The sequence below is a fragment of the Terrapene carolina genome, unplaced genomic scaffold, assembly GCF_002925995.2.
Source record: "Terrapene carolina triunguis isolate 2854851 unplaced genomic scaffold, T_m_triunguis-2.0 Scaffold191, whole genome shotgun sequence".
Taxonomy (NCBI): domain Eukaryota; kingdom Metazoa; phylum Chordata; order Testudines; family Emydidae; genus Terrapene; species Terrapene triunguis.
The window spans coordinates 2193298-2216854 of NW_020664542.1; the positions used below are offsets into that span (position 1 = coordinate 2193298).

The window sequence follows — 23557 nt, forward strand, 5'->3', positions numbered from 1 at the left end:
CACCAGCTGAGTGTCTTTCTGTACCCACCACCACAGGACACAAAACCTCCAAACTGGGACTATGGGGGTGGAATTGCACACACCTCCCATCTTTGCAAGGTGTCTCATGGTGGACCCATAACCTGCTTTGCAGGCCCCTCTCCCACCCTGGGGCCTGCTGTGTTGAGAGCTCCAGTGCATCTTCCTTCCCCTTCCCCCACCCCCATCACTGGAAGGAGAGGAGAGAGAGTAGGGGAACAGATGTATTGTGCATAGGTCAGCAGGCTGGACAAGCCATTAGCAGCCCCCAAAGCCTTCTTCTGAGAGAGTTGTATACATTAAAATACAGCTGCTTCCCTTCTGCAGAATTAGACAGACAAGCAAGCACACCCGGAGCGGTCTGAATGCTCTGGTGTTTCACTTGGTGAGATCAGAGGTCCAGAGAAGGCTAGTAGTCTTAGCCCACCTTGCAACGCCACAAGAAAGCTTAGCACGTCTGTCCATCTCTTCCAAGGTAAGGCTCAGAGTAGACGCCATAGCTCTGTGAGGGATGAGCAGCCCTGACTAGCAATGCCCTCTGCCGTATAGGCAAGCTCACACCGGCTCAGCCAGGAAGTTTCAACTGGAAACACACACACACCCCCACCCCCACCCTTTGGTTGTTTGGCTGCATCCAGCATCATCTCTGCATAAGTTTTAACACTTCTGACATGCAAAGCACTGGGTAGAATCCTAAATGGGCAGCAGAAGAACATTCCAACTGTTGCTACTGAAAATAATAAAACAGAAAAATCCCTAAATAAAGAGGTTTACAGGCCAACTTTCCACACCCAGGTGCTCAACTTCCCTCACAATTAGCCTTGTGGTGCATCTTTTCGTGTGAGTGAGCCACACATCTGCAGATGCAGAGTGGCTGAACGCAGACACAAACAGTTACACGTGCATATAGCTGGTGGGTTCAGTTTAGGAGCTTAGGTTTGGAAGTTTAAGACAAATCTTGTCAGTTGCACTTTCCGGGAGCCTTCAGCGAGGTCTGGGGCTGTTCAGCCTGCCATTAAATGGGGATACACAGCTCCCAAGGAAGGGGCTATTCATTGGGATCCCACCTACATGGTCTCCTTGTAAGCTGTAATTACTTTAAAGAAAACCAAAGCAAACCACAGTTGTGTCCAAGTAAAGCAGATGCCACCAGCTCAGTAATCCCTGCCCCAGGGGCCGCATCACAGCTTTCCATCTAGGCACACAGCATCCAAGAGACCCTGGCACTGGTCAGGCTCTGGTTGCCCATGCTGGCGATGTGTATTTTGAAGCCAGAGTCCGTGACGTCCACAGCTCTCACCGAGATGCCCACAGAACTGCGAGCGCTCAGACCCACCAGCCCCAGCATAATCGCCGGCTGGGTCGGGATACGGTGCGGGAAGCTGATCTCACGCACGTGCGGCCACCCACAGCCATCCTCAGTCTCACAGCGGGTCTGTACTTCTCCTGAGAGACCTGGTGGGGTTGGGGGAGAAAGAAGGGAAGCAAGAGGTTAGTTTCCTTTCCTTCTGTTGAGGGCATCAAGCCAGCCTTCCCACTGACCCAACACACTGTCCCATTGCATGGTCCATTTCTGTATATCTTCTGTCACCATGAGAGGCAACCCATAACTGCAGAGCCAGAGTTAGGCAGCTGTACGATGCCCTGGAGGAAGGTGTATCGGAGATACAGTCCCGTAGCTTTAAATTCCCACCAGTCCGCCATGAAAGAAATCCATATTAGTCAATGGCATTCCCCTGGAGGGGGGAGAGGAACTTTAGGGCAGCAGGACTGTATCGTGCTCTCTGGTATGGGGCATAAGCACTGCAAAGCACAGTGTGCTCCACCCTCAGGGGACATCTCATTTTTACAGGAACTGGAGATGGCCACTGCACAGATCAGAGTCAATTTCAGTGCCCTCCAGAGAGTCTCAGTGAGCCCAGAGGGTGGAGAACGAGCTGGCAGAGATCTACCATGAGACTGCAGAGACAGGAGTCATTTAGCCTGGAGAAGCACCCACAAGGAGCTGGAAGGGGACAGCCCTGAGCAGAGATCAGGTATCACAGCACAAGATCAAGGGAATGCTTGGAACACCACAGGGCAAGGAACATGCCATTACTAGATATGAACGCCCGCTCCTCCAGGAAAAGCAATCAGTGCTGTGACAATTAGAGAGGCTCCTAATTAACGCACAGTGACAGGTGGCACATTCTCACCAACTAGTGTTCCACAGGGAACGGGAACCTGGAGTGGAGAGAGGATAGGACAGGGGATGGGATCCCAAAAAAACAACCCGAGGAGAGGTGTAAGGAGCCCAAAGCAATTCAAATCTGCTATAACTCGGGGGTCTGGAGTCGCAAGCTCTGGCTGGACTGAATGGAGCCAAACCCAGAGCAGTAACCATAGGCACCACAGCTCTAGTGTGACGGGGAGACCCAGTGGGCCTGCGGTTAGGGTCTCATCTCATTCCCTGGCTGGGTGCCTGGGAGAGGAACATTCAGCCCTGAATGGGGCAGGAAGGCAGGGAGATGGCAGCTCCACAAGGAGCAATGTCCAGCTCTCCTCGGGTGAAAGGACCCTGCAGGGCAAGGAAGCCCTGGGCTCGGGGGAGAGCCTGCCTCAGGAGGGCAGAGACCCGTTTCTGCTCACCCTGACATGCCTCCCTTTGGGAGTGAAGAGGAAAAAAACACTTGCATGGCAGTTCCCAGAGGCTCTGTAGTACAGAGTGGGGCACTTCTCATCCACAGAGAACCCCTTACCCCCCCCCCCCCGGTACCTGGAGAAGCCCCTAAGGACTCACTCAATCAAGGCCCTTCCTCCCCTCATCAGGATTTCCAGGGACTGAGATCAAATTTGATTTTGTAAAGAAACCCCTGTGCTGTCTTCCCATGCAAAGAGCTTTGGGCACTCGCAGTCCCACAGCACCCCCCTGTGGACATTACTGGATAATAAAATTTAGCTGCAAATTTGGATTAAGAATATGGAATGTCACCTCTCTCAAGATGGTTCAGAGACTCTTACCACGCCCCGCCCCACCCAAGCACACTGTCCCTGCAGGGTTGGCCATGTCTCGCTCACCACAGCTCCTCATTGGCTCATGGCCTGGAACATTTTTATCCCAGTTGTCTAACTGCAGCTGCTGCTCTATTGGTGCCAGTGTCTAATCCTTTGGGGGAAGTGCATTCAGCCAGTGCTGTCCTGTAGCAGTGGGTCCCAAGGGTCTGTTACACACTCCATGAAAATTCCGTTAGCTATTTTAACGTGCACTGCTTCTGAAATTCACTGGGGAGTCCCCTTATTATGCTACTGGGTAACTAGATTCCACCACCTCCCTAGGTAACCCATTCCAGTGCTTCACCACCCTCCTAGTGAAATAGTGTTTCCTAATATCCAACCTAGACCTCCCCAACTGCAACTTGAGACTATTGCTTCAGGTAGTTGAAGGCTGCTATCAAATCCCCCCCTGACTCTTCTCTTCTGCAGACTAAATAACCCCAGTTCCCTCATGCTCTCCTCACAAGTCATGTGCCCCAGCCCCCTAATCATTTTCATTGCCCTCTGCTGGATTCTCTCCAATTTGTCCACATCCCTTCTGTAGTGGTGGGACTAAAACTGGACACAATACTCCAGGTGTGGACTCACCAGTGCCGAATAGAGGGGAATAATCACTTCCCTTGATCTGTTAATGCTCCTACTAATACAGCCCAATATGCTGTTGGCCTTCTTGGCAACAAGGGCACACTGCTGACTCATATCCAGCTTCTCGTCCACTGTAATCCCCAGGTCCTTTTCTGGGGAACTGCTGCTTAGCCATTCGGTCCCTAGTCTGTAGCAGTGCATGGGATTCTTCCTTCCTAAGTGCAGGACTCTGCACTTGTCCTTGTTGAACCTCAGAAGATTTTTTGGCCCAATCCTCCCATTTGTCTAGGTCACTCTGGACCCTATCCCTACCCTCCAGCGTATCTACCTCTCCCCCCAGTTTAGTTTCATCTGAAACCTTGCTGAGGATGCAATCCATCCCCTCATCCAGATCATTAATAAAAATGTTGAACAAAATCGGCCCCAGGACCGACCCTTAGGGCACTCCGCTTGATACCAGTTACCAACTAGACATCAAGCCGTTGATCACTACCTGTTGAGCACGACGATCTGGCCAGCTTTCTATCCACCTGTAGTGAGCCGGTGTGGCGCCCCTCCGTCCCGCATGGGGCCGAGGTCACGGCCCTGACCCGGAAGTATAAAAGCCCGCCGGCAGAGCTCAGTGAAGCCCAGGCCAGCAGACGTCCCGGGCCGAGCTCCCGCTTGGGAGACAGCCGCAGGCCGCGAGCCGCCTGTCACCCCAACGGGCCAGTCGAGCCTACCTCTTGCCAGGTACCCCGAGGAGGACTGGCCAAGCCTGCCCTGGGCCCGCTACCCCAAGGAGGACTGGCCGAGCCTGCCCCGGGCCCGCTACCCCGGTGGAGAGCTGCCGGACCGGCCCCCAAGCCCCGCACCCGAGGAACCGATGCTCCTGGACTGGCCCGAACCCAGTGTCGCCAACGAGGTAGGCCCCGAGGGGGAACACGGAAGTAGCCCGGGGGTAGCCGACCCCGGTCAGGCTGCAGAGACCTGTGAGCCGATGTCAGTGTGTTTCGGTCAGGATACCCCACTGACCAGCAGCGGCAGTAACCGCTGCTAGGGCCCTGGGCTGGAACACAGTGGAGTGGGTGGGCCTGCGTCCCCCCCTGCCAGCCCCGCTCACAGGTGGCAGGCTTCCCCCTCACCCAACGCTCAGGTGTAGGAGCCTGGGCTTACCGTAACTGCTTGTTTGCTCAGCCCCTGCATCCAAGGGCCTGAGCTGTGACCGTTTGTGCCCCGCCCAGATCCAGGGCCAGGGCCTCAGGACTAACTGTTGGTTGGCTCAGCCCCTGCCTGAGGGCCTGAGCCCAGAACCAGTTGATTATTGCTCGACCCCTGCCGGAGGACCTGAGCTCACCGAACTGTGGGTCGCCCAGCCCCTACGTAAAGGGGCCTGAGCTTTGACTGTTTGTGCTATAGTGAGCCGGTGTGGTGCCCCTCCGTCCCGGAGGGTAGAGCCCCGGCGCAACTCTTCTACACCACCTTATAGTCCATTCATCCAATCCATACTACTTTAACTTGCTGGCAAGAATACTGTGGGAGACCGTATCAAAAGCTTTGCTAAAGTCAAGATATATCACATCCACCGCTTTCCCCACATCCTTTATTTGTATCCAAAATAGTGAAGCTCCCTAATTGCATTGTGAGCTCCCTCCAAGGAACAGGAATGATCAGCTCCCATTGTCTAACCTAAACAAAACAACTTTGGTATACTCCCCTGAGCCATCAGTTTACCCATAAACAAATCTAGTGTTCTCCCTTGAACCATTGTTCTTTCTCTACAAAATCCCCTACCCATGCTCAAGTAAGTGTTCTGATGCCTGGATCCAAAATCTGCATCAATTCCATTAGGACTTCATCTTCTCCTGACTGATCATGGGGGGTGGGGGGGAGCTCTGCCTGTCTCCAGCACTCCGGACCCTCAGCTACCACCACCACCTGGGACCCCCAATCGATTCAAGCTTCATGGAGTGGTGAGAACCCAGCTCTCTCTCTAGGTGTAGCCTTCTGACCTTGACTTGTGTGATCAGTTATAGTTTTCTAAACCTGACTTTTATAATCAAATCTATGTTAGACTTAATACTGTAACTGTTTTGTTTGTTTGGCTCCCCTTGTATGGTTATTACCTGGCAATAAATAACTTCCATGATTAAGCTGGTTGCTTCTCTCTCTCTCCCACCCTTGTGGGTATTTTTTGGCTTCCCCATTCGCTCTGCAGCAATGCTCCTCATACCTAAGCTACAGATCCCTTCAGTGCCCAAAAATCCTGTGGGGTTTACTCATCAAGTGGGTTACTACCTGGGACATATGAGGGTGGCAGCTTGGACGTGCTGTTCGACTCAGCCTGCCAAGTCCAGGGGCATAGAAGGGGTCAGCTGGGGAGTGCTGCTTAAGCCGGTCAATAGAGAGAGTGTGTGAATGTGTGTACAAACCCAGCCCTGGGGTACCGAGGTCCTGCAGGATAGCTCCATTGGGCGGGAACTTGCAGCAGGGAGAAGCAGAGCTCCGTATGAGAACACAAGTGACACAAGCAATACATTGATGGAATTACAGAAACCCCCCTCTCCCCAGAAGAGTAACCTTAAGTACCCCAAAGTAATGGACAAATCTGGTAACAATGGACACGTGCAATGGGGATCTGCTCCACAAACACCCTGTTAGACAGACAGTGACGGGAGCAGCGTGGGCTTAAACAGATCTCAGCATCTTCTCTGCTAGTCAGAAATCACTCCAATTGGGTATTTTGAGGGCAGGGGGTGGGTTAAACAGAGCCTGTGCAGGGATAGCCAGAGGGACCTGCTGGGCTAGGATCAAAGCTCACGGACAACACGACTGCCGCAATAACAGTGCGCTCGATAGTCTATGGACTTGCTTCCCCTCCCCCACCCGGGGGCGAACATACCCCAATCACTTGGGCCATTGAAGTCTGCACAAGGTTGAGCCACCAAGCACTGGAATAGAAGAGACCCAACTGGCTTCCATCTCTGGTTCCCAAGCAACATGCAGAGGGGTGCATGCATGTGCCCATCTGAAGAGCAAGCAGAACACGCGGCAGGGGTGGCTTCCAATGCCACACCCAGTCGTTCAGTCTGTGGGTCGTCCCCCCACCCCACCCCCCTGCTCCAGGAAGGGATTTTGCTCTTACATTGCTGCAGGCTGGTGCCCAGGCTGCTCTCCAGATTGGCCATCCCAAGCTTTAGACCCTGCAGCTGCTGCTCCACGGCACCAGAGAGCTGTGTGTTCAGATTGACCATGCCCAGCTCCACCTGAAGAGAGAGGAAATGGGACAGACTCTTTGCTCCAGGCACAGGCTTCCTCAGAGAGCAGCGCATGGTGAGAGTCACGGTCACATGCCGTGACCTCCCTGTGAGGCTGGGAGCTACCCCAGCTTCCTACCTAAGGACACACCCCTCTCACCCTGCAAGGGGCTCTCACACACCCTGGCAACCACATACACTGAGATTCCCTGCTTGCAGATGGCACTGCTGGAGAGTTCCACTTCCCGCAGGGTCCAGGGAGGTGCCAGGTGAAGGGCTTTGTAGCAAAGGTCTGTGTGCGAGCACGTGGGGCGAGATCAGTGCAGGCGAGAGGCACTGGAGACTGAAATCCTCTGCTTTTGGTTCCGAGACCCGCACATCCTCCTGCACCGCAGGGAGCAGCACTGCCCACATCTGCACTCTTAGGGCTCCTAAAGCCCAGTTCCGGCATTCCTCCTCACTGCAGGTATTTGCTTTGGTGCGTTTAGGCCCAACCCAGAAGCTCATGTGACTAACTGTACTGCAGAACCCTTTCCCCAAAGGATATCCGGGTACTGAGCTGTAACGCTTCCCCCCTCCAATCTCCACACCCAATAGCTGAGAAATTCTGCTGGGAAGTAAATCCGGGGGATTCTGCTACCAAAATAACGTCACATTCCATGAGTCCAGCCAGCTCGCTACAAGCCAATAAACCTGCAGGGCCCAGAGCCCAATGTGGACCTGTGATGCAGAAGCCCTCACTTGTGCGTTTTGCAGGACACATCTTTAAGACCCACCTCTGTGGATGCAGACTGCCCTACACCGCTTGAAGTAACAGCATTTTACAGTGATCACAGCATGTCAGTTGCATTTGTTTTTAAATCTGCAATTCCACGTCTGTCCCCCACATATGCACTGACTCTGTGGGTGCTCCAGCCCGGGAGCACCCACCAGTAGGCAGTTCCCCCTTCCTCCTCCCCAGTGCTTCCTGCCAGCCCTGTCAATCAGCTCCTCCCCCTCCCTCCCAGCACCTACCACCCGCCACAATCAGCTGTTTCACAGTGTGCAGGAGGCTCTGGGAGAAAGGGGGAGGAGCAGGGATGAGGCATGCTCAGGGGAGGGGATGGAACTGGGCGAGAAGAGGCAAGGAAGAGGTGGGGCAGCGATGGGGACTTGGGAGAAGGGGGCAGGTGGGGGCAGAACCTGGGGCAGAGCGGGGGGTTGAGTACCCCACAGGCCTGGAGAAAGCCAGCACCTATGTGTCCCCCAACATCCCTCCAGCCCTTCCAAGATCAACAGCCAGGCCTGGCCTGTTCTCATGGGTAGCTCTGTTTCCCCTCACCCTTCATCATGTAAAGGGAATCACTCATTCCTCGAACCCCTTAGCCAGCTTTGTATCTCATCTCTGAACTCCTATGACACCCGGCCAGTGTCTCCCCCTGGCTCTAACAGGACAGTAGAACACCAGAGTTACGAACCGATCGGTCAACCACACCTCTCATTTGGAACCACAAGTACACAATCAGACAGGCGAGCTGTACAACAGAGTACTGTGTTAAATATAAACTACTAAAAAATAAAGGGAAAGTTAAAAAAAAAAAGATTTGGCAAGGTAAGGAAACTGTTTCTGTGCTAGTTTCATTTAAATTACATGGTTAAAAGCAGCATTTTTCTGCTGCATAGTAAAGTTCCAAAGTTGTATTAAGTCAATGTTCAGTTGTAAACTTTCGAAAGAACAACCTCCATTCCTGAGGTGTTTGCACCTCTGAGGTTCTACTGTACTGCTTGTTCCTCTCCCTAGGCAACAGTGGAGTGACCATAGCCTGGTGGCCCGGAGTCCTCACCTGAGTCACATGGCCCTGAAGAGCATGAATAGCCGTTTCCAGCTCTGAGATCCTGCCCTGCAGCTCTCTCCTCTGGTCAGCAATGCTGTGCAGCGCCTCGTTCACCCGCTCCTGCGTGGCCGATCTCTCCATCTGCAGCTGCTGGATCTGCACCCTGGAAGGCCCAGAGAGCAGAGTCAAGACCCGCGGGTCCCCATGGAGCTGGCTCACATGCCACTGGGCATTTGCACGCTGAGCAGCAGTCTGAGATACAAGCCTGCAGTGAGTGCAGAGAGGGGATGCCACGAAGCCAGAGGAGGAGGCAGACTGCTTTCTAATGGCTTCTGAAGAAGGCTACAGTTCACTCCAGCTCTTCATTCAGCTGCACAGGCTTCAGAGTGGGCTAGCAGACAGAGCCCCAGTGGCTTGTAGTCTGGTTGCTAGGCTGTGCTGAAGCCTATCACTGGATCTTCACTACTGTTACCCATGCTAACTAGATTAAGCTAGCGCCAGCATAGCCACCCAGTTTATTTGCGTGTGTCCCAAGTGATGGCGTGAACACCACCTCCCTCCAGAGGCTTCTCCAGGCACGTCTCACGGTCGGAAAGCCTCCCTTGTATTCAGGGCAAACGCTCCTGCTCTGAACTGCAGCCCCTTGATTTTAGCCATGTCCCCTCAATAACTCCACCCCTGCTTTGGTGTTAAGCCCTTCAGACATGGCACGTGGCTCTGCCCTCTGTGACAAGGGCTCTGCAGGGCTCCGCTTGGCCAGAGGTGTTCAAATCCCATGCTCCGGGGCAGGGACCATTTGTACTGCACCTAGCACAATGGGGCCTGGCCTCTCAGCGCTACCGCAATACACGTAACAAACATCAGCCTCAAGTGGCCATCATACCGGAGGTTCTCCAGCTGCCAAGGTTCAGAGCTGTCGCTCCCGCTCTGATTTGCGGCCACTTCCTGCAGCCCAGCCAAGGCCTTGCTGTTCTGCTCCAGCTGCAGCTGCAGGGCGCGTGACAGCAGTGTGGTGCGGTTGAGGCTTCCCTCCAGGACGAAGGTCCGGGCTGACAGGGAGCCAATGTTGTTCTCCAATCTCTTGCCAGCCACCTTAGCGTGCTCCGCTTCCTGCTGCATGGCTTGCAGGCTATGAGCTCTCTCTTCCAGGCTCCTCTGGGCACTGGTGAGGGAGCCGGTCAACGAGGCCACGCTCTGCTCCAGCCTGGAACCTGACGACAAGAGCCCGGCCACCTCTTGCCTCAGCATCTCCAGCTCGGTGGTTCTCAGCTGCTCCAGCTGGCTCTGCAGCTCAGCCAGCTCGGTCCCGGAGGGGAGCTCTCCTCTCAGCTCGCTGATGGCCTGCTTCACTTCCGCCTGGAAGGCGGCAAGCTTGCCGATAGGGTCAGAGGCCACGATGCGCTCAGCAGCGGCAGAGGCTCGCTCCAGTTTCTGCCTAGACAGCATCTGGGCCAGCTCCAGGTCAGAGAGTCGCCGCTCCAGCTCCGCCTTGTTAGACAGCTTGGAAGGAAAGAGAGACAGTGTGAGGAGGGTGTTCTGGGACCTGGGGACAGCCAGAGAGACAAGGCCGGGCCTGGGACACCTGCCACTGGCCACCAATAGGGAAGGCACGGGGTAAAGCCTGCCACATCCTCCTCAGTGGGAAGAATGGGTTGAGAGCGAGCAGAGACAGGAGGAGAGGAGACCCCCACCCCTCCAACGGCACCCAAGTCCTGAGAGGAGGAGTAATAGGCACCACAGCACCAAGAGTCTGCTGCCCCTGCCCCACTCCAGTCACAGCAGCTGCTCATGAACAGCCTCTCTCTAACACCTAGGCCGAGAGAGGTCAACCGGAACGTGAGGCATTTGGGCCAGGATTAGCCTGGTCCTAACTACAAGGGTAGTAAGGGTTAATCGCAGGCACTTGTGTGGGTCCCCCAACACCACAGTATCCGAGCACCTCACAATCTGTAACGGATTTGCTGTCACACACACCCTGGGTGGGGGCAGGTGTGGCACAGTGGGGAACTGAGACACAGATCTGCACCGGTATTAGGTACCTAAAGGTGCAAAGAGACACCTCGTGGGGTTCAAAACTCCAGCCGGGCACCTCGCCTGCTTCAGGAGCTTTTGTGAACCCCATGAGGCGCCTCTCTGTCCCTTTAGGCGTCTAAGTACCTTCGCTGATCCGGCCCTGGGACGTGCCCAAGATCAAACAAGAAGATGGCGGCAAAGCAGAAAACTGAACCAGGTCATCCGAGTCCTAGGCTAGTGCCTGAACCACTGGCAAAACCAGCAGAGCAAGCTTAACTGAGAACCAGAAATTTCGAGAGCAACTTTGGCTGCCCATCTCAACTGCAATGGCCGGTTCGCTGCTGCCAGGGTCACGTCCCTGGTTACTGGGAGCGCCTTAAAAATTATATATAGATTGCAATAAGGATTTTGCAAGTGTGTGTATGTCTAGACATCAAAGCAGCAAAATGCAGTAAGGGCCATTTCTAGGAGCTTTATTGATCCTGTCTGCACAACATGGGGATCCACTGAGCACACACTAACTCTGGCAGCCAGCATTTTCAAGAGAGTGGTGACACCTTTTGAAAGTCAATCTCACACCCCACCGACTTCCTGCCAGAACTGGGGTTGCTCAGCACCTCTGAAAAATCAGACCCTGGTGTCTCAAGCCAAAACGAATGTGCTGCTTTTGAAGCTTTGGCTGAAACATCCCATCACAACATGCATTAGACCAATGTCCACCCCGGGAAGGGTTCTCTGGGGCCCTCTTCTACAGTTGTTCCAGAGTCACAGGCAGGGAGCTGGAGGGGTCTCTGCAGAGCAAGTGCTCAATGGAGCCATCAGCTTAAAACTTGTTTGTAAGCAAGTTCCTTCATCTCTGCATTAACAGCCCCTTAGAATGATCATTGAACGTGACACACTGTAAAAATCCAGCGTCACCCCTGGTTCCCTCCACTTGGATAACAAAACAGTCAGTTTTGCTTTTACAGGCCACGTCCTTTCAGGCTCTCCCCGAGGTTACGTTTGGTTCCCAACAAGCAGGGAATATTTAGACATTTAAAAAGAGGGTTTTTTTTTTTTAAATTGTGAAAACATTTTACAAAACTACAGACAAATCAACTAAATATCAAGCCAGATTTCAGTGTGTCCAGCCATAGTACAAACACCCTGCAGCCAGCCAGGCTACCAACCCTGCATCTTGGGAGGCGTTAATCCACAACCTGTGCCACTCTCTCTCTGGTATTGATACTGAAACAAGCAACATACAACAGGGTCCAAAAAAGATGCAAGGGGCTGCTCAGTCAGGAGGCTGTAGCTGCTGGGGCCAGTACACAACATTCAAGGTCAGGTTTCATTTACAGGGTTTAGGATTACACCGGGCAAATCCCAGAAATGAGCTGCAAAAGATTTTAGCAGCCTGTCATCACTCACTAGACCAAGCTATGGCTCTATAGATAATTGTAGGCTCTAATGGACTCAATTTTTCCCTTAAATAGAGCTGCCCCACCTTAGCACAGACATCTATATTACCATCTTGCAGGGCTGAATGCTCATTAAAAGCAAACCTGTCAAGAAATCAACAGATTTTTAAAAAGCCCCCCTGAGAAGCAGTTTCTGTTTGGGGTTAGCCAGCCCCTAGGAGGCTTGCTGCTCTTTGCTCCCGTTTCAAGGTTCTCATGTGCAGGCAGAGGCTATTCTCAGGGCAGGAGCTGCAGGAAACACACAAACACTCAGCATTAATGGGGGAAATTGAAGGGACCTCAAATTAAAAACATACCCAAAAACCTAAACTATTTTTAACCTGCTATCAGTACAAACAGCCAGGAGCACCAGAACCAGGGGAACTCTAGCTTTCAGTGGGCTGACTTTGGCTATAGATAAGGTGCTGTCAGCATCTCCATCTTGTTTGGATGGGTCACCAAAAAAAAACAAAAACAAAAAAAAACACACACACAGAGTCCTTGCTTGTTAAACTGGAAAATGAAGACTTCAGTGACGGGCAGGGAGCACAGGAGTGGGAACAGCCCTGGAGAACAGAGCCCTTTAGTTACGCAGTGGAAGTGCATTTTCACTCACTAATACATCTCAGTCCTACCCTGCAGGGAACTCCTCTGGGGTTCGGCCGCCTGGTGGTCTGTTGAGTTTTCAGCCTCTATGCAGAAATTGCCAGCAAAGAGGCCAGTTTAGGGAGTCTACCTTGGTAACATCATGGTGGTATCCCAAGGCCTTGCTGGATTCTTTTGGGCAGATCTGCCCACCAGGTCCTGAACTGGCCCCCTCACACATTTCACATATGTGAAAGCTGAGAGCTGGCAATCACTTCTGGTCACTACTGATTGAGAATGGAAGGCTCTGTATCCCATTACCGAACTGGCTAGTCCTTCCTGTCAAACTGATAATCTGTCTGTTTTTGGGTCAGAGAGATCTCCCATCCCATTGTAACACTGACAATCAAAGCAACTTTGCAGATGACACTAAACTGGGAGGAGTGGTAGATACGCTGGAGGGTAGGGATAGGATACAGAGGGACCTAGACAAATTGGAGGATTGGGCCAAAAGAAATCTGATGAGGTTCAACAAGGACAAGTGCAGAGTCCCGCACTTAGGATGGAAGATTCCCATGCACTGCTACAGACTAGGGACTGACTGGCTAGGCAGCAGTTCTGCAGAAAAGGACTTAGGGGTTACAGTGGACGAGAAGCTGGACATGAGTCAACAGTGTGCCCTTGTTGCCAAGAAGGCTAACAGCATTTTGGACTGTATAAGTAGGAGCATTGTCAGCAGATCGAGGGACGTGATCATTCCCCTCTATTTGGCATTGGTGAGGCCTCATCTGGAGTACTGTGTCCAGTTTCGGGCCCCACACTACAAGAAGGATGTGGAAAAATTGAAATGAGTCCAGCGGAGGGCAACAAAAATGATTAGGGGGCTGGCGCACATGACTTACGAGGGGAGGCTGAGGGAACTGGGATTGTTTAGTTGCAGAAGAGAAGAATGAGGGGGAATTTGATAGCTGCTTTCAACTACCTGAAAGGGGGTTCCAAAGAGGATGGATCTAGACTGTTCTCAATGGTACCAGATGACAGAACACGGAGTAAAGGTCTCAAGTTGCAGCGGGGGAGGTTTAAGTTGGATATTAGGAAAAACTTTTTCACTAGGAGGGTGGTGAAGCACTGGAATGGGTTATCTAGGGAGGTGGTGGAATCTCCTTCCTTAGAGGTTTTTAAGGCCTGGCTTGACAGAGCCCTGGCTGGGATGATTTAGTTGGGAATTGGTCCTGCTTTGAGCAGGGGGTTGGACTAGATGACCTTCCCTTCCAATCCTGATATTCTATGAAACTGCTTCTGGTAACACTGCGAAGTGCCAGTGACCAGACAACAGGCTTTCAGATTAACAGTTCCCGCCAGCTGGCCCACTTCTCCTTAGCCTCGAGCCCTCTCAGAAAGGAATTCAAGAGGGGGCTGCTGGAGCAGTGTTCAGCCAGTGTCCAACAAGTTATCTGCTAACCAGGATCAATGTACTGTATAAGGGTGATCACCCAAACCTTACCCACAGCAGGAAAAGCTGCCTTAATAAATATTTAACTAGCAAGGGAAGCAAGTAACCATGTTGGGACAAAAGACTGCATCGACAGAAAGAACCAGAGAGCAAGTGAAAGCCCTGTGGACAGGTCAGAAGTCAGCTAGCTTATCTGTCCCACCTCCCTCCCCCAGTATGTCACTGTGACTGTGATAAGCATGCAGGGATGGAATGTAGAGTTATGCAAGGGAACAGCAGCAGAAGTAGCACATCTGGGGTTGATTTAGGACACTTTTGTGCAATGTGCATTTCTAAACAAACAGGAATTCTTATAAAGGGACAGGAAATTCCTCTGAGAACCTGCACTAGCCCTTAAAGAAAGGCCTCAACAAATCTAAACAGCTGAAGGCAAATGCTTTCAGTGTCCAGACCAGAGAACTTAGTTCATTTGAGTCACATTCAGAACAGTGCAGCTGGCTGGAAAGTTACTGGTACTCTCCAACCACAGAGAGGGGTCAAACCACCACCATACAGAAGTCTCTAGTAGTTAAACTAGGGAGACCACAAGTCAGGATTGAAGGGTTTTAATCCCAGCTCTACCACTCCATCTAGCCTTTGGCTGAGTGACAAGGGGCCACTGATTTTGGCTGGGGGGGGGGGGAAAACAGATCCCAGGGGTCTCAAGTTGGGCACAAAAAAATCAGTGGCCATTTGGGAACACATTGTTCTAGCCCTTTCCCCAAGTATAATATGCTACGACAGCAGCCCAGAAAAGGGGTAGGATACCAGGAAAAGTGAATGTAAACGGAGAATTGTAGGTGCTTACTTAAAATGATGGACCACTTTGGAACTGATTATGTGCCAACTGTATTCACTTTAATTCTGTGTAGGCATCTGTCATAAACATACAGCTAATCCCTCTTTACCCTGTAAAGGGTTAATTCATCTTTTACCTCTAAAGGGTTAAGAAACTCAGATAACCTGGTTGGCACCTGACCAAAAGGACCAATAAGGGGAGAAGATACTTTCAAATCTGTGGGGGAAGGTTCTTGTTTGTGTCTTTGTTTTGTTCTCTCGGAATCAGCAAAGGAACCAGGGCAGGGTAAATACATCTCCCTAAGCCATAACTGGACTAAGCATCTAGTATTGCAGAAATAGTAAGTAATAGCAAAGAAATGCATTAGATTCTCTTTTGTTTTAGCTTGTGAATTTTCCCTGTGCTAAGAGGGAGGTTTAACCCTGTTTTTGTAACTTTAAAGTTTTGCCTAGAGAGGAAATCCTCTGTTTGGAATCTTTTTGTTACCCTGTAAAGTTATCTTCCATCTTGATTTTACAGAGGTGATTCTTTTATCTTTTTTTAAATAAACTTCTTTTAAGAACCTGATTGTTTTTCAGAGTCCTAAAGACCCAGAGGGTTTGATCTGTGCGCACTTTGTAACCAATTGGTTAGGATATTATTCTCAAGCCTCCCCAGGAAAAGGGGTGTAGAGGCTTGGGGGGAATATTTTGGGGGAGGTAGGGCTCCAAGTGGCCCTCCCTGAATGTTTGTTTAAATCACTTGGTGGTGGCAGTGATCAAGGACAAGGTGGAACTTGTGCCTTGGGAAAGTTTTAACCTAAGCTGGTAGAATATAAACTCAGGGGGTCTTTCATGCGGGTCCCCACATCTGTACCCCAGAGTTCAGAATGGGGAAGGAACCCTGACAGCATTGACTGGTTATGCAGAGTTACGCAAATACAACTGCGCAGTCACTGCTGGATTGCTTTACATTCCAGAGTTTTGGTGAAACTGAACAAGCAGATGGATATTATTAGTAACCAACAGTCACTGAATGGCAGGAGGTTGAAAATATACTTCTCTCCTCCCAGGCGTGAGCGGGGCTTTCCCACGCAAGTTTCGGAAGAAGGGGAAGAGGTTACATTCTGTTGTCCCGATGCTATGATTTTGGAGTCTGTGGCCAGCATACCCCATCGCCTTCTCAGGCCAGGAGGGATGGCTCTGAAGTCTCCGATTCAGCTGTGAAACATCTTCACTGCTGGAGCTATAGGTTCACATCCCAGCAGGACCAACTCTGACCAGTCAAGATAGATAAATACAGTTCTCGGTCGTTTCCTGCGCGTTGGGCTTTGAGTGGAGACCAAAGACCTGTCTGAAAGCAGGAGTTTGCCCCACTGGTCATTGGATAATTAATATTCCTCCCACCGTCTCAGCTGTGTGATTGACTGTCCACTAGTCAACTGCTATCCTCTACCCCAGGTGGCGCTGCATTCTGGAGTGTTAGGTGCAGGTAGTTCGCTTTGGATTAAGGGAGACCTATAAACGCAAGATAACAGCATGGTTACATTCACTGAAGAGTCCCTGCAGACACTGGGGAGCGTGCACGGTGCTGGGCTTTTCGAAAAGCCCAGCAGCTCCCACTGTGACATTTACGGTTAAGTTTTCAGGAGATCTCAGCTCCCAATATGCCAAGCTCGCCTGAAAAACTGGCCCCAGTTGTGGGTGCTTCTGCCCTTCTGCAAATTCTAGCCACATGACCTATCAGTGAGGGAGAGCGCTGCCCACACAAGCATAGACCCCTAGTAACACAGAGTCACGCCACAGGGATTAGACCTGCACACTACTGTGGATTCATCAGGCACACGAGCAGTCACAGAGCTAATGAGAACGGGTTCATGTTTGGGTGCCTGCCCCTTGTTCGAAAACATCATGGCACAGCTCCCAAGGGCTGCATCCCTCCTTCCAGCATATTCAGAGACTTGGATAGACAGCTGTGAACAATGGCCCAGATGTGAAATTTCTCACAAGCATGGTGCATGCACACGAGTCTAATCACACATGGGCTGGGTGGGGGAAGAAAAGGGTCTGGCACGATGACACCCCCAATATGGCAACTAGCACTAGACACACACCTTTCGTATCTGTTGCCTCCTCTATTGTTAGAGATTAGCTGTATTACTGCAGTGTCTAGGAGTCCCAGGCATGTCCTACTACGCACTGTAGGAAACAGAACAAAAAACGGTCCCTGCCCCAACGAGAGACAGAGGCAAGGGGGGGGGGGCTGGTAGCACAAGGAAACAATATCAGTCAGCATGTCATTCCGTGGTCTCCACTGCCATTTTCCTCCCCATGGCAACTGTGGGCCAGGCCATAACAACCTTCTGACAGAGGAGGACTAGCAGGGGCAACCCCCACCCCCACCCCCGGCTCACTCAGCAACTCTGCTTAAAGCTTAGCAAAGGGACTCATTACTGATCAACAGCTAGCACTTCCTTCCTGACCCTCTAGCCCAGCTGCCATTTCCCACCAACTGTCAATACACTAACAGGATTAAAAACAAACAAAAAAAAAATATATAAGGAATTAATCCCACCTCTCCCTTTGTGCTACCAAACTCTAAATGCTGTGTTTTTAAAAGGGGGGGGGGGGAAGGAGAGAGGAGAATAGGCCTCTGGGACTCAAGTTGCAGCATTAAGAAAGTAACGTGTCTTTAGCTTGTGCTTTATACATTAGCCAGCAACCTGTAAAGTCTTCATAGCCGGGGGCCAGGGAGTTGCATGGCTGTTCTTGAGTCACTAATGGAGTCCTTCCCATTACAGAAAGGGAGGTTTTAAAGAGAGAAGACATCACTCCTAGGATAAGAAGCCAAAACGGCAAAGTCTGTCAGTACATTATACTCATAACCACTATAAAGCAGTAGCCTACATCCAAGCAGGAAGTCGAGAGAGGATTTGGGTCTTCATTTTGTAGCCAACAAAGCTCCCTTCAACACCAACACAACCAACAAAGCAAGTAACAGGTTTCTCCAGCACCGTCCTCTGAAGCATAAGGCATTGGACACTTTCAAAAGCAGGGCAGAGGACTGGTCTTATTCAATCAGACCACTGGCCTGTCAATGCCTGCCTACCAAGGGTGAAACTCATCCCCTGTGCTGGGGGGTGGGGACAATACCTAGGTACCACGTTGTGACGGTACCTCCCATAAGGCTTTATGGAAATATGCTTAGAATGTGTTTTATGCTACATATGCCATGTAACATATCTCCGTAAAGGTTATGATCTACTGAATGTATTAATCAAGTTTGTATGCATGTATCATTCTTGTATTCGAAGTTATAAACATTATGAATGTTGACTGTGTACTGGCTTAATTTCTAAATAACCTTACTAGAGCATTTGGTCAGTTCCTGGAGAAGGAATGTTGAAATTAAGTACCTAAATCAAGAAACACTTAAGGACAATGGATCTTGGAATGCTCCAATCCACATAAGAAGTCTACTTGAGGACGTTCAAGGTAGCATGTAAACAATGGATGCTACCTGTAAAAACTGAGTCATGCATGAACATTTGACTTGCCCAGGTGACTCCTAAACTCCATCTTGGAGCTGGACTTTGCATAGGAGCGAGTAGGGGGTCTCCACCCACAAGAGAAAGTCTATTTAAACCCCTGGGAGACCCCTCCATTTTGTCTTCATCTGGCTAAAGAGAGCCTCTCCACCCTCCCAGGATACCTGAAAGAAATTGGAACAAAGGACAGTGACTGCAAGGGGTGTGAGTGATTGCTGGACCCAGGTTAGAAGGAGATTAGTCTGTAAAAGGGAGCATTCTGGAACTGGTGAGGATCTTATCTGTATTCAGTTTGATTAGACATAGATTTGCGCATTTTATTTTATTTTGCTTGGTGATTTACTTTGTTCTGTCTGTTATTACTTGGAACCACTTAAATCCTACTTTCTGTATTTAATAAAATCACTTTTTACTTCTTAATTAACTCAGAGTATGTATGAATACCTGGGGGAGCAAATAACTGTGCATCTCTCTCCATCAGTGTTATAGAGGGCGAACAATTTATGAGTTTACCCTGTATAAGCTTTATACAGGGTAAAACGGATTTATTTGGGTTTAGACCCCATTGGGAGTTGGGCATCTGAGTGTTAAAGACAGGAACACTTCTGTTAGCTGCTTTCAGGTAAACCTGCAGCGTTGGGGCAAGTAATTCAGACCCTGGGTCTTTGTTGGAGCAGATGGGAGTGTCTGGCTCAGCAAGACAGGGTGCTGGAGTTCTGAGCTGGCAGGGAAAGCAGGGGTAGTAATAGTCTTGGCACATCGGGTAGCAGCTCCCAGGGGGTTTCTGTGATCCAACCCGTCACACGTAAGCCCTCTTTTGAGGGCTATTTTAAAGACCTCTGCATTCACCGCAGATGAATACCAAGGACAGTGGTTCTCAACCTTTCCAGACTACTGTACCCCATCAAGAGTCTGACTTGTCTTGTGTATCCCCCAAGTTTCACCTCACTTAAAAAACTTACAAAATCAAACATAAAAATACAAGTGTCACAGCACACTGTTACTGAAAAATTGCTTACTTTCTCATTTTTATCATATAATTATGAAATAAGTCAATTGGGATATACTGTATTTACATTGTACAGTACACAGAGCAGTATAAACATAGGGTTACCATACATCCGTATTCTCCCGGACGTATCCGGCTTTTTAGTTCTTAAATCGCCATCCGGGAGGAATTTTTAAAATATCTAAAAACATCTGGGAAAATACGGACATATGGTAACCCCAAGTCCAAAGACCCAGGGCTGGCGGCACTTCCAGGAGCAGCTCCCATGCTGCACCGGCTCCCTCCTGCCCAATCAGAGCTGCGGGGGCGGAGCTCGCAGGCGCTGGCAGCAGGCAGAGAGCCCTCCCCCCCACCCCCGACCCTAGGAGCCAGAGGGACCTGCCGGATGCTTCCTGGGAGCCGCCCCAGGTAAGCGCCGCCGGCACTCCCCACCTCGCCCCCCCGGCAGGTCCTCTGGCTCTTACGGTTGGGTCAGGTTGGGGGGGGCGCGGAGGGCTCTCTGCACGCTGCCGGCGCCTGCAAACCCCGCTCCGGCAGCTCCCATTGGCGCTTTTCCCGGCCAATGGGAGCCACGGACCGTGCGCTTGTGGCAGGCGCAGCACGTGGAGACCCCTCGGCTGCCCCTGATCCTAGGAGCGAGAGGGACCTGTGGCAGGAGGGATGAGTTGGCGAGCGGGGAGGGTGAAGAGGCGAGCGGGGAGCAGCGGGGGTTGAGTAGGTATAGGGTGACCAGATAGCAAGTGTGAAAAATCGGGACAGAGGGTGGGGGGTAATAGGCACCCATGTAAGAAAAAGCCCCAAATATCAGCACCGTCCCTATAAAATCGGGACATCTGGTCACCCTATGTAGGCGAGGGGTGAGTGGGGGGGGGAGGGGTTGAAAAGGCCAGCGGTGGGCGTTGAAGAGGCGAGCGAGCCAGCGGCGGGTGGGCAGGCGGGGATGAGGAGGCAAGAAGCGGCGAGCCAATGGCAGGCGGGGGTTCTCGGGGTGGGATGGGGGTTTCTGGCAGGGCAGCGAGGAGGTGAGTGGCAGGTGGGAGGAGGTGAGCGGTGGGTGGGGGACTGAGGAGTGACGCAGCAAGCCAGCAGCGAGCCAGGGAGTGAGGAGGGGTGCGGTGGCAGGGCCGAGCGGTAGGGGGCGGGACCTGGGGCAGTGGGGGCGGAGCGTGGGAGGAAGGGGGTGGACTGTGGGTGGGGCCGACACCCCCTGTGGAGTGTTCTCTTTTTTGAATGTTCAAATATGGTAACCCTAATAAACACATCATTGTCTATGAAATTTTAGTCTGTACTGACTTCGCTAATGCTTTTTGTGTTGCCTGTTGTAAAACTAGGCCAATATCTAGATGAGTTGATGTACTCCCTGGAAAACTTCCGAGTACCCCCAGAGGTACACTTACCCCTGGTTGAGAACCACTGACCTAAGTCACTGCACTTGAAATAATTTCTGATGCATACGCCAAATGTGTCTAAAGCTTGTGTCATATATAGACACCACCCGTCCTTACATGCATGTAGCCCAAGCACTCGATAACAAACAGCAATAGACTCTGCTGCCCTCAAACACGTGGCGGTCTCAGTAATTTCAGTGAAGGAATGTAGGGCTGGACCATGATTACAGAGCCAAGAACAAGGGACTGTGAGGAGCTGCACTGCCCAAGAGGGAGAACCAGGAGAAGAATGTGTCCCAGATGGGTAGAAGCTCTGCCCCAAGAGGCACACAGCCACAAATGAATTTCAATGCCTGCAAGAGCAAGAATTGGATAAAACCAGTAACAGTCTTCCTCCATACAGTAATGCCAGCTCCCCTCAACCCGATACCCTTCCAGTCCTATGCCCCAGTGCATCTCACCCTGGACCTGGCAGTCCATCCTATGCCTTGTAATACAGAGACTGACAACCAGGCCAGAGTTCCTTTGTTCATGCCATAAATTCACCCACAGAGGATCTTGATACACAGACTGGGCTCATTTCCACCCTAATATGGAAGTCAGCTCTATTAACCCATTGTGTCCTGCTGCAGGCAGGTCAAGAGAAGAAACCATCCTAGTGACTCAGCTCACACAATATGCGTTCCTGTCCCACTAATCCATGGATAGCTACAATTTGAGAAGACATAGCTATGAATTTGGGGGGGGGGCAGTTTGGGGATTCTACCTGTGTCACGTTCATCATGATTCTCAAGTATGTCCCTGATTTTGGAAACAAAAACAACAGTCTTACTTTCTTTCACAAGCCTCCCTCCCTTATCCTGCACACAGCTGGGGGAGCCTCTGGAGCAGCTGTTCCTCGTTTCTCTGACCATTGGGTGTAGACAGGAAATCCAGAGTGCAGAAATGGAAGAGGATATTGATTTAGAACAGGCCAGGAGGACACACAAGGGGCTCAGAGGTGAAGAATGCAAACTACAGCTGGGGAGAGCCAACTCCATGCCCCCCCTGCCCAGCAGAGTTAGTGGATCTCTAGAGCCTGGAAAAGTTTCTTGTGGTGTCGCAGGGAACCCACCCCCCAAAGCCAACAAGACTGTTCTCTGCCCCGTGCCCCCACTCAATCCCAGCCCTCACCCGGGGCAGGCAGCTGCAATGCAATCCCGCCTAGCAGCTCTCCAATAACAGCCAATGCATGAGAACTGGAGACCCCCCCGCAACAGTCCCCCCCCCAGATACCCTAATATAAACCCCCCCCCCCCCCACTGGTCTGGAAAGGGTCATGCCCAAGCTTTCCTCCCATCTGCTCTGTTCATGTAAGAAATGAAGCACTGAAGGTGTTGCTCATGCTGGAGGAGGCAGGGGCCAATGATTGCCCCCCGCTGCCGGAGCTGCGGAGCCCGGCCCACCCCAGAGCACCCCGCTACCTGCTCTCTCGTCCTCTGCACTTGCTCCTTCAGCACTTCCAGCTCCTCAAGGCGGCCCCGCAGCTTCTCCACAGTCTCTCCCAGCTGCTCCAGCGTCTCCAGCTGGTGCACGAGCAGCCAGCCCAGCACAGCCACCCCGGCGGCGGCCACCCCGAGCAGCAGCAGCCCCAGCGCAGCTCGGCATCTCCAAGCCCAGGCTTCCCTGTGCCTGGGACCCCCGGCCTCCCTCTCTTCCGTCCGGCCCGGAGCAACGAGAGCCCCAGCATTGTTCTCAGTCCGCCCTCTGCCTGCTTTGCGCTGCTTGGCAGTCATGTTGCCCCCGTGCAATTAACCCAACTGCAGAGATTAATGCAACGGGGGGGGGGGGGCACGCAACTGGTGCACTGAATGCAGCTGGTGCGAGGCATGCGACAAATGCAATTAGTGGTTGCAAAGCGAGCAAGTTTTCGAAGCAGTGCAATGCATGGGAATGCAGCTAATACAAAGCATGAACTGCCCTCGGCTAATACAATCACTGCCGGCTGCCATGCTTGCAACTACTGCAACAGCAGCACGGCATACAGAGAATGCAGTTGATGCAATCGGTGCATTGCCTCCAGCTGTTGCAATAAGCGCAATACTGCATTGCAATAAATTCCTCGATCCTTTGGGGGTCTTAACGGGCTCCCCAAACAGCCGCTTTACCCACTTCAATGGCCTCCTCGGAGCTGACTAAAAAGTTGAAGCCGAAAGCCAAACTTTTTTCCTCCTCCGCCAAAGAGCAGGCAGAAAACTAGGGCAGGTGAAAGGGATTGTGATTGGTTCCAAGGTAGAGCCCTGAACCAATGAGAAAAATGGAAAGCCTAGCAGTGGAGCGGGGGGGCAGGTAAACTGAGAGCAGCCAATAGCACAGGGCCACAGGGATAAGGGGCGGGAGGGGGACGTGTAGCAATCAGTGTGCGCAGGGCAGGTGGAGGCTGCAGGAGGATGGGTGCGATTGGCAAAACTGATGAGCGACTTCAAAAAAAACCCAAGGACGAGTGAGATTTTCAACGGCCGGTTGGGTTGCAGTACAAATTCTAACGCAGTGCAAACCTGGCCTACAATCCTGCAAGTGAGAGCCCTAGGGGCTTAACTTTGCACTCTAAGGGTGTGTCTACACTGCGGTGTCAGCCTGG

At 51.7% G+C, this 23557-nt stretch overlaps 1 protein-coding gene across 1 annotated transcript; it reads right to left on the reverse strand.

The window, feature by feature from the left end:
* Positions 1 to 660: 660 nt before the first annotated feature.
* Positions 661 to 23122, reverse strand: LOC112125972 (myosin-11-like). Its single transcript, XM_024224345.3, has 5 exons — positions 22401 to 23122; positions 9570 to 10186; positions 8696 to 8849; positions 6761 to 6881; positions 661 to 1473 (listed from the first exon to the last, which is right to left on the reverse strand). Exons 1-5 carry the CDS (start codon positions 22710 to 22712, stop codon positions 1214 to 1216), a joined length of 1464 nt encoding a protein of 487 aa, XP_024080113.1. The 5' UTR covers positions 22713 to 23122; the 3' UTR covers positions 661 to 1213.
* Positions 23123 to 23557: the final 435 nt, after the last annotated feature.

Bases quoted from the DNA above. Each gene is read 5' to 3' on its own strand.
- LOC112125972 (XM_024224345.3), bottom strand. From the start codon at position 22,712: ATGACTGCCAAGCAGCGCAAAGCAGGCAGAGGGCGGACTGAGAACAAT. The intron at 10,187-22,400 runs GTAGCGGGGTGC...TTTCCTTCCAAG, and splicing joins TGCAGAGGACGAGAGAGCAG to CTGTCTAACAAGGCGGAGCT. The intron at 8,850-9,569 runs GTATGATGGCCA...TGGGCCTTCCAG, and splicing joins TGGCAGCTGGAGAACCTCCG to GGTGCAGATCCAGCAGCTGC.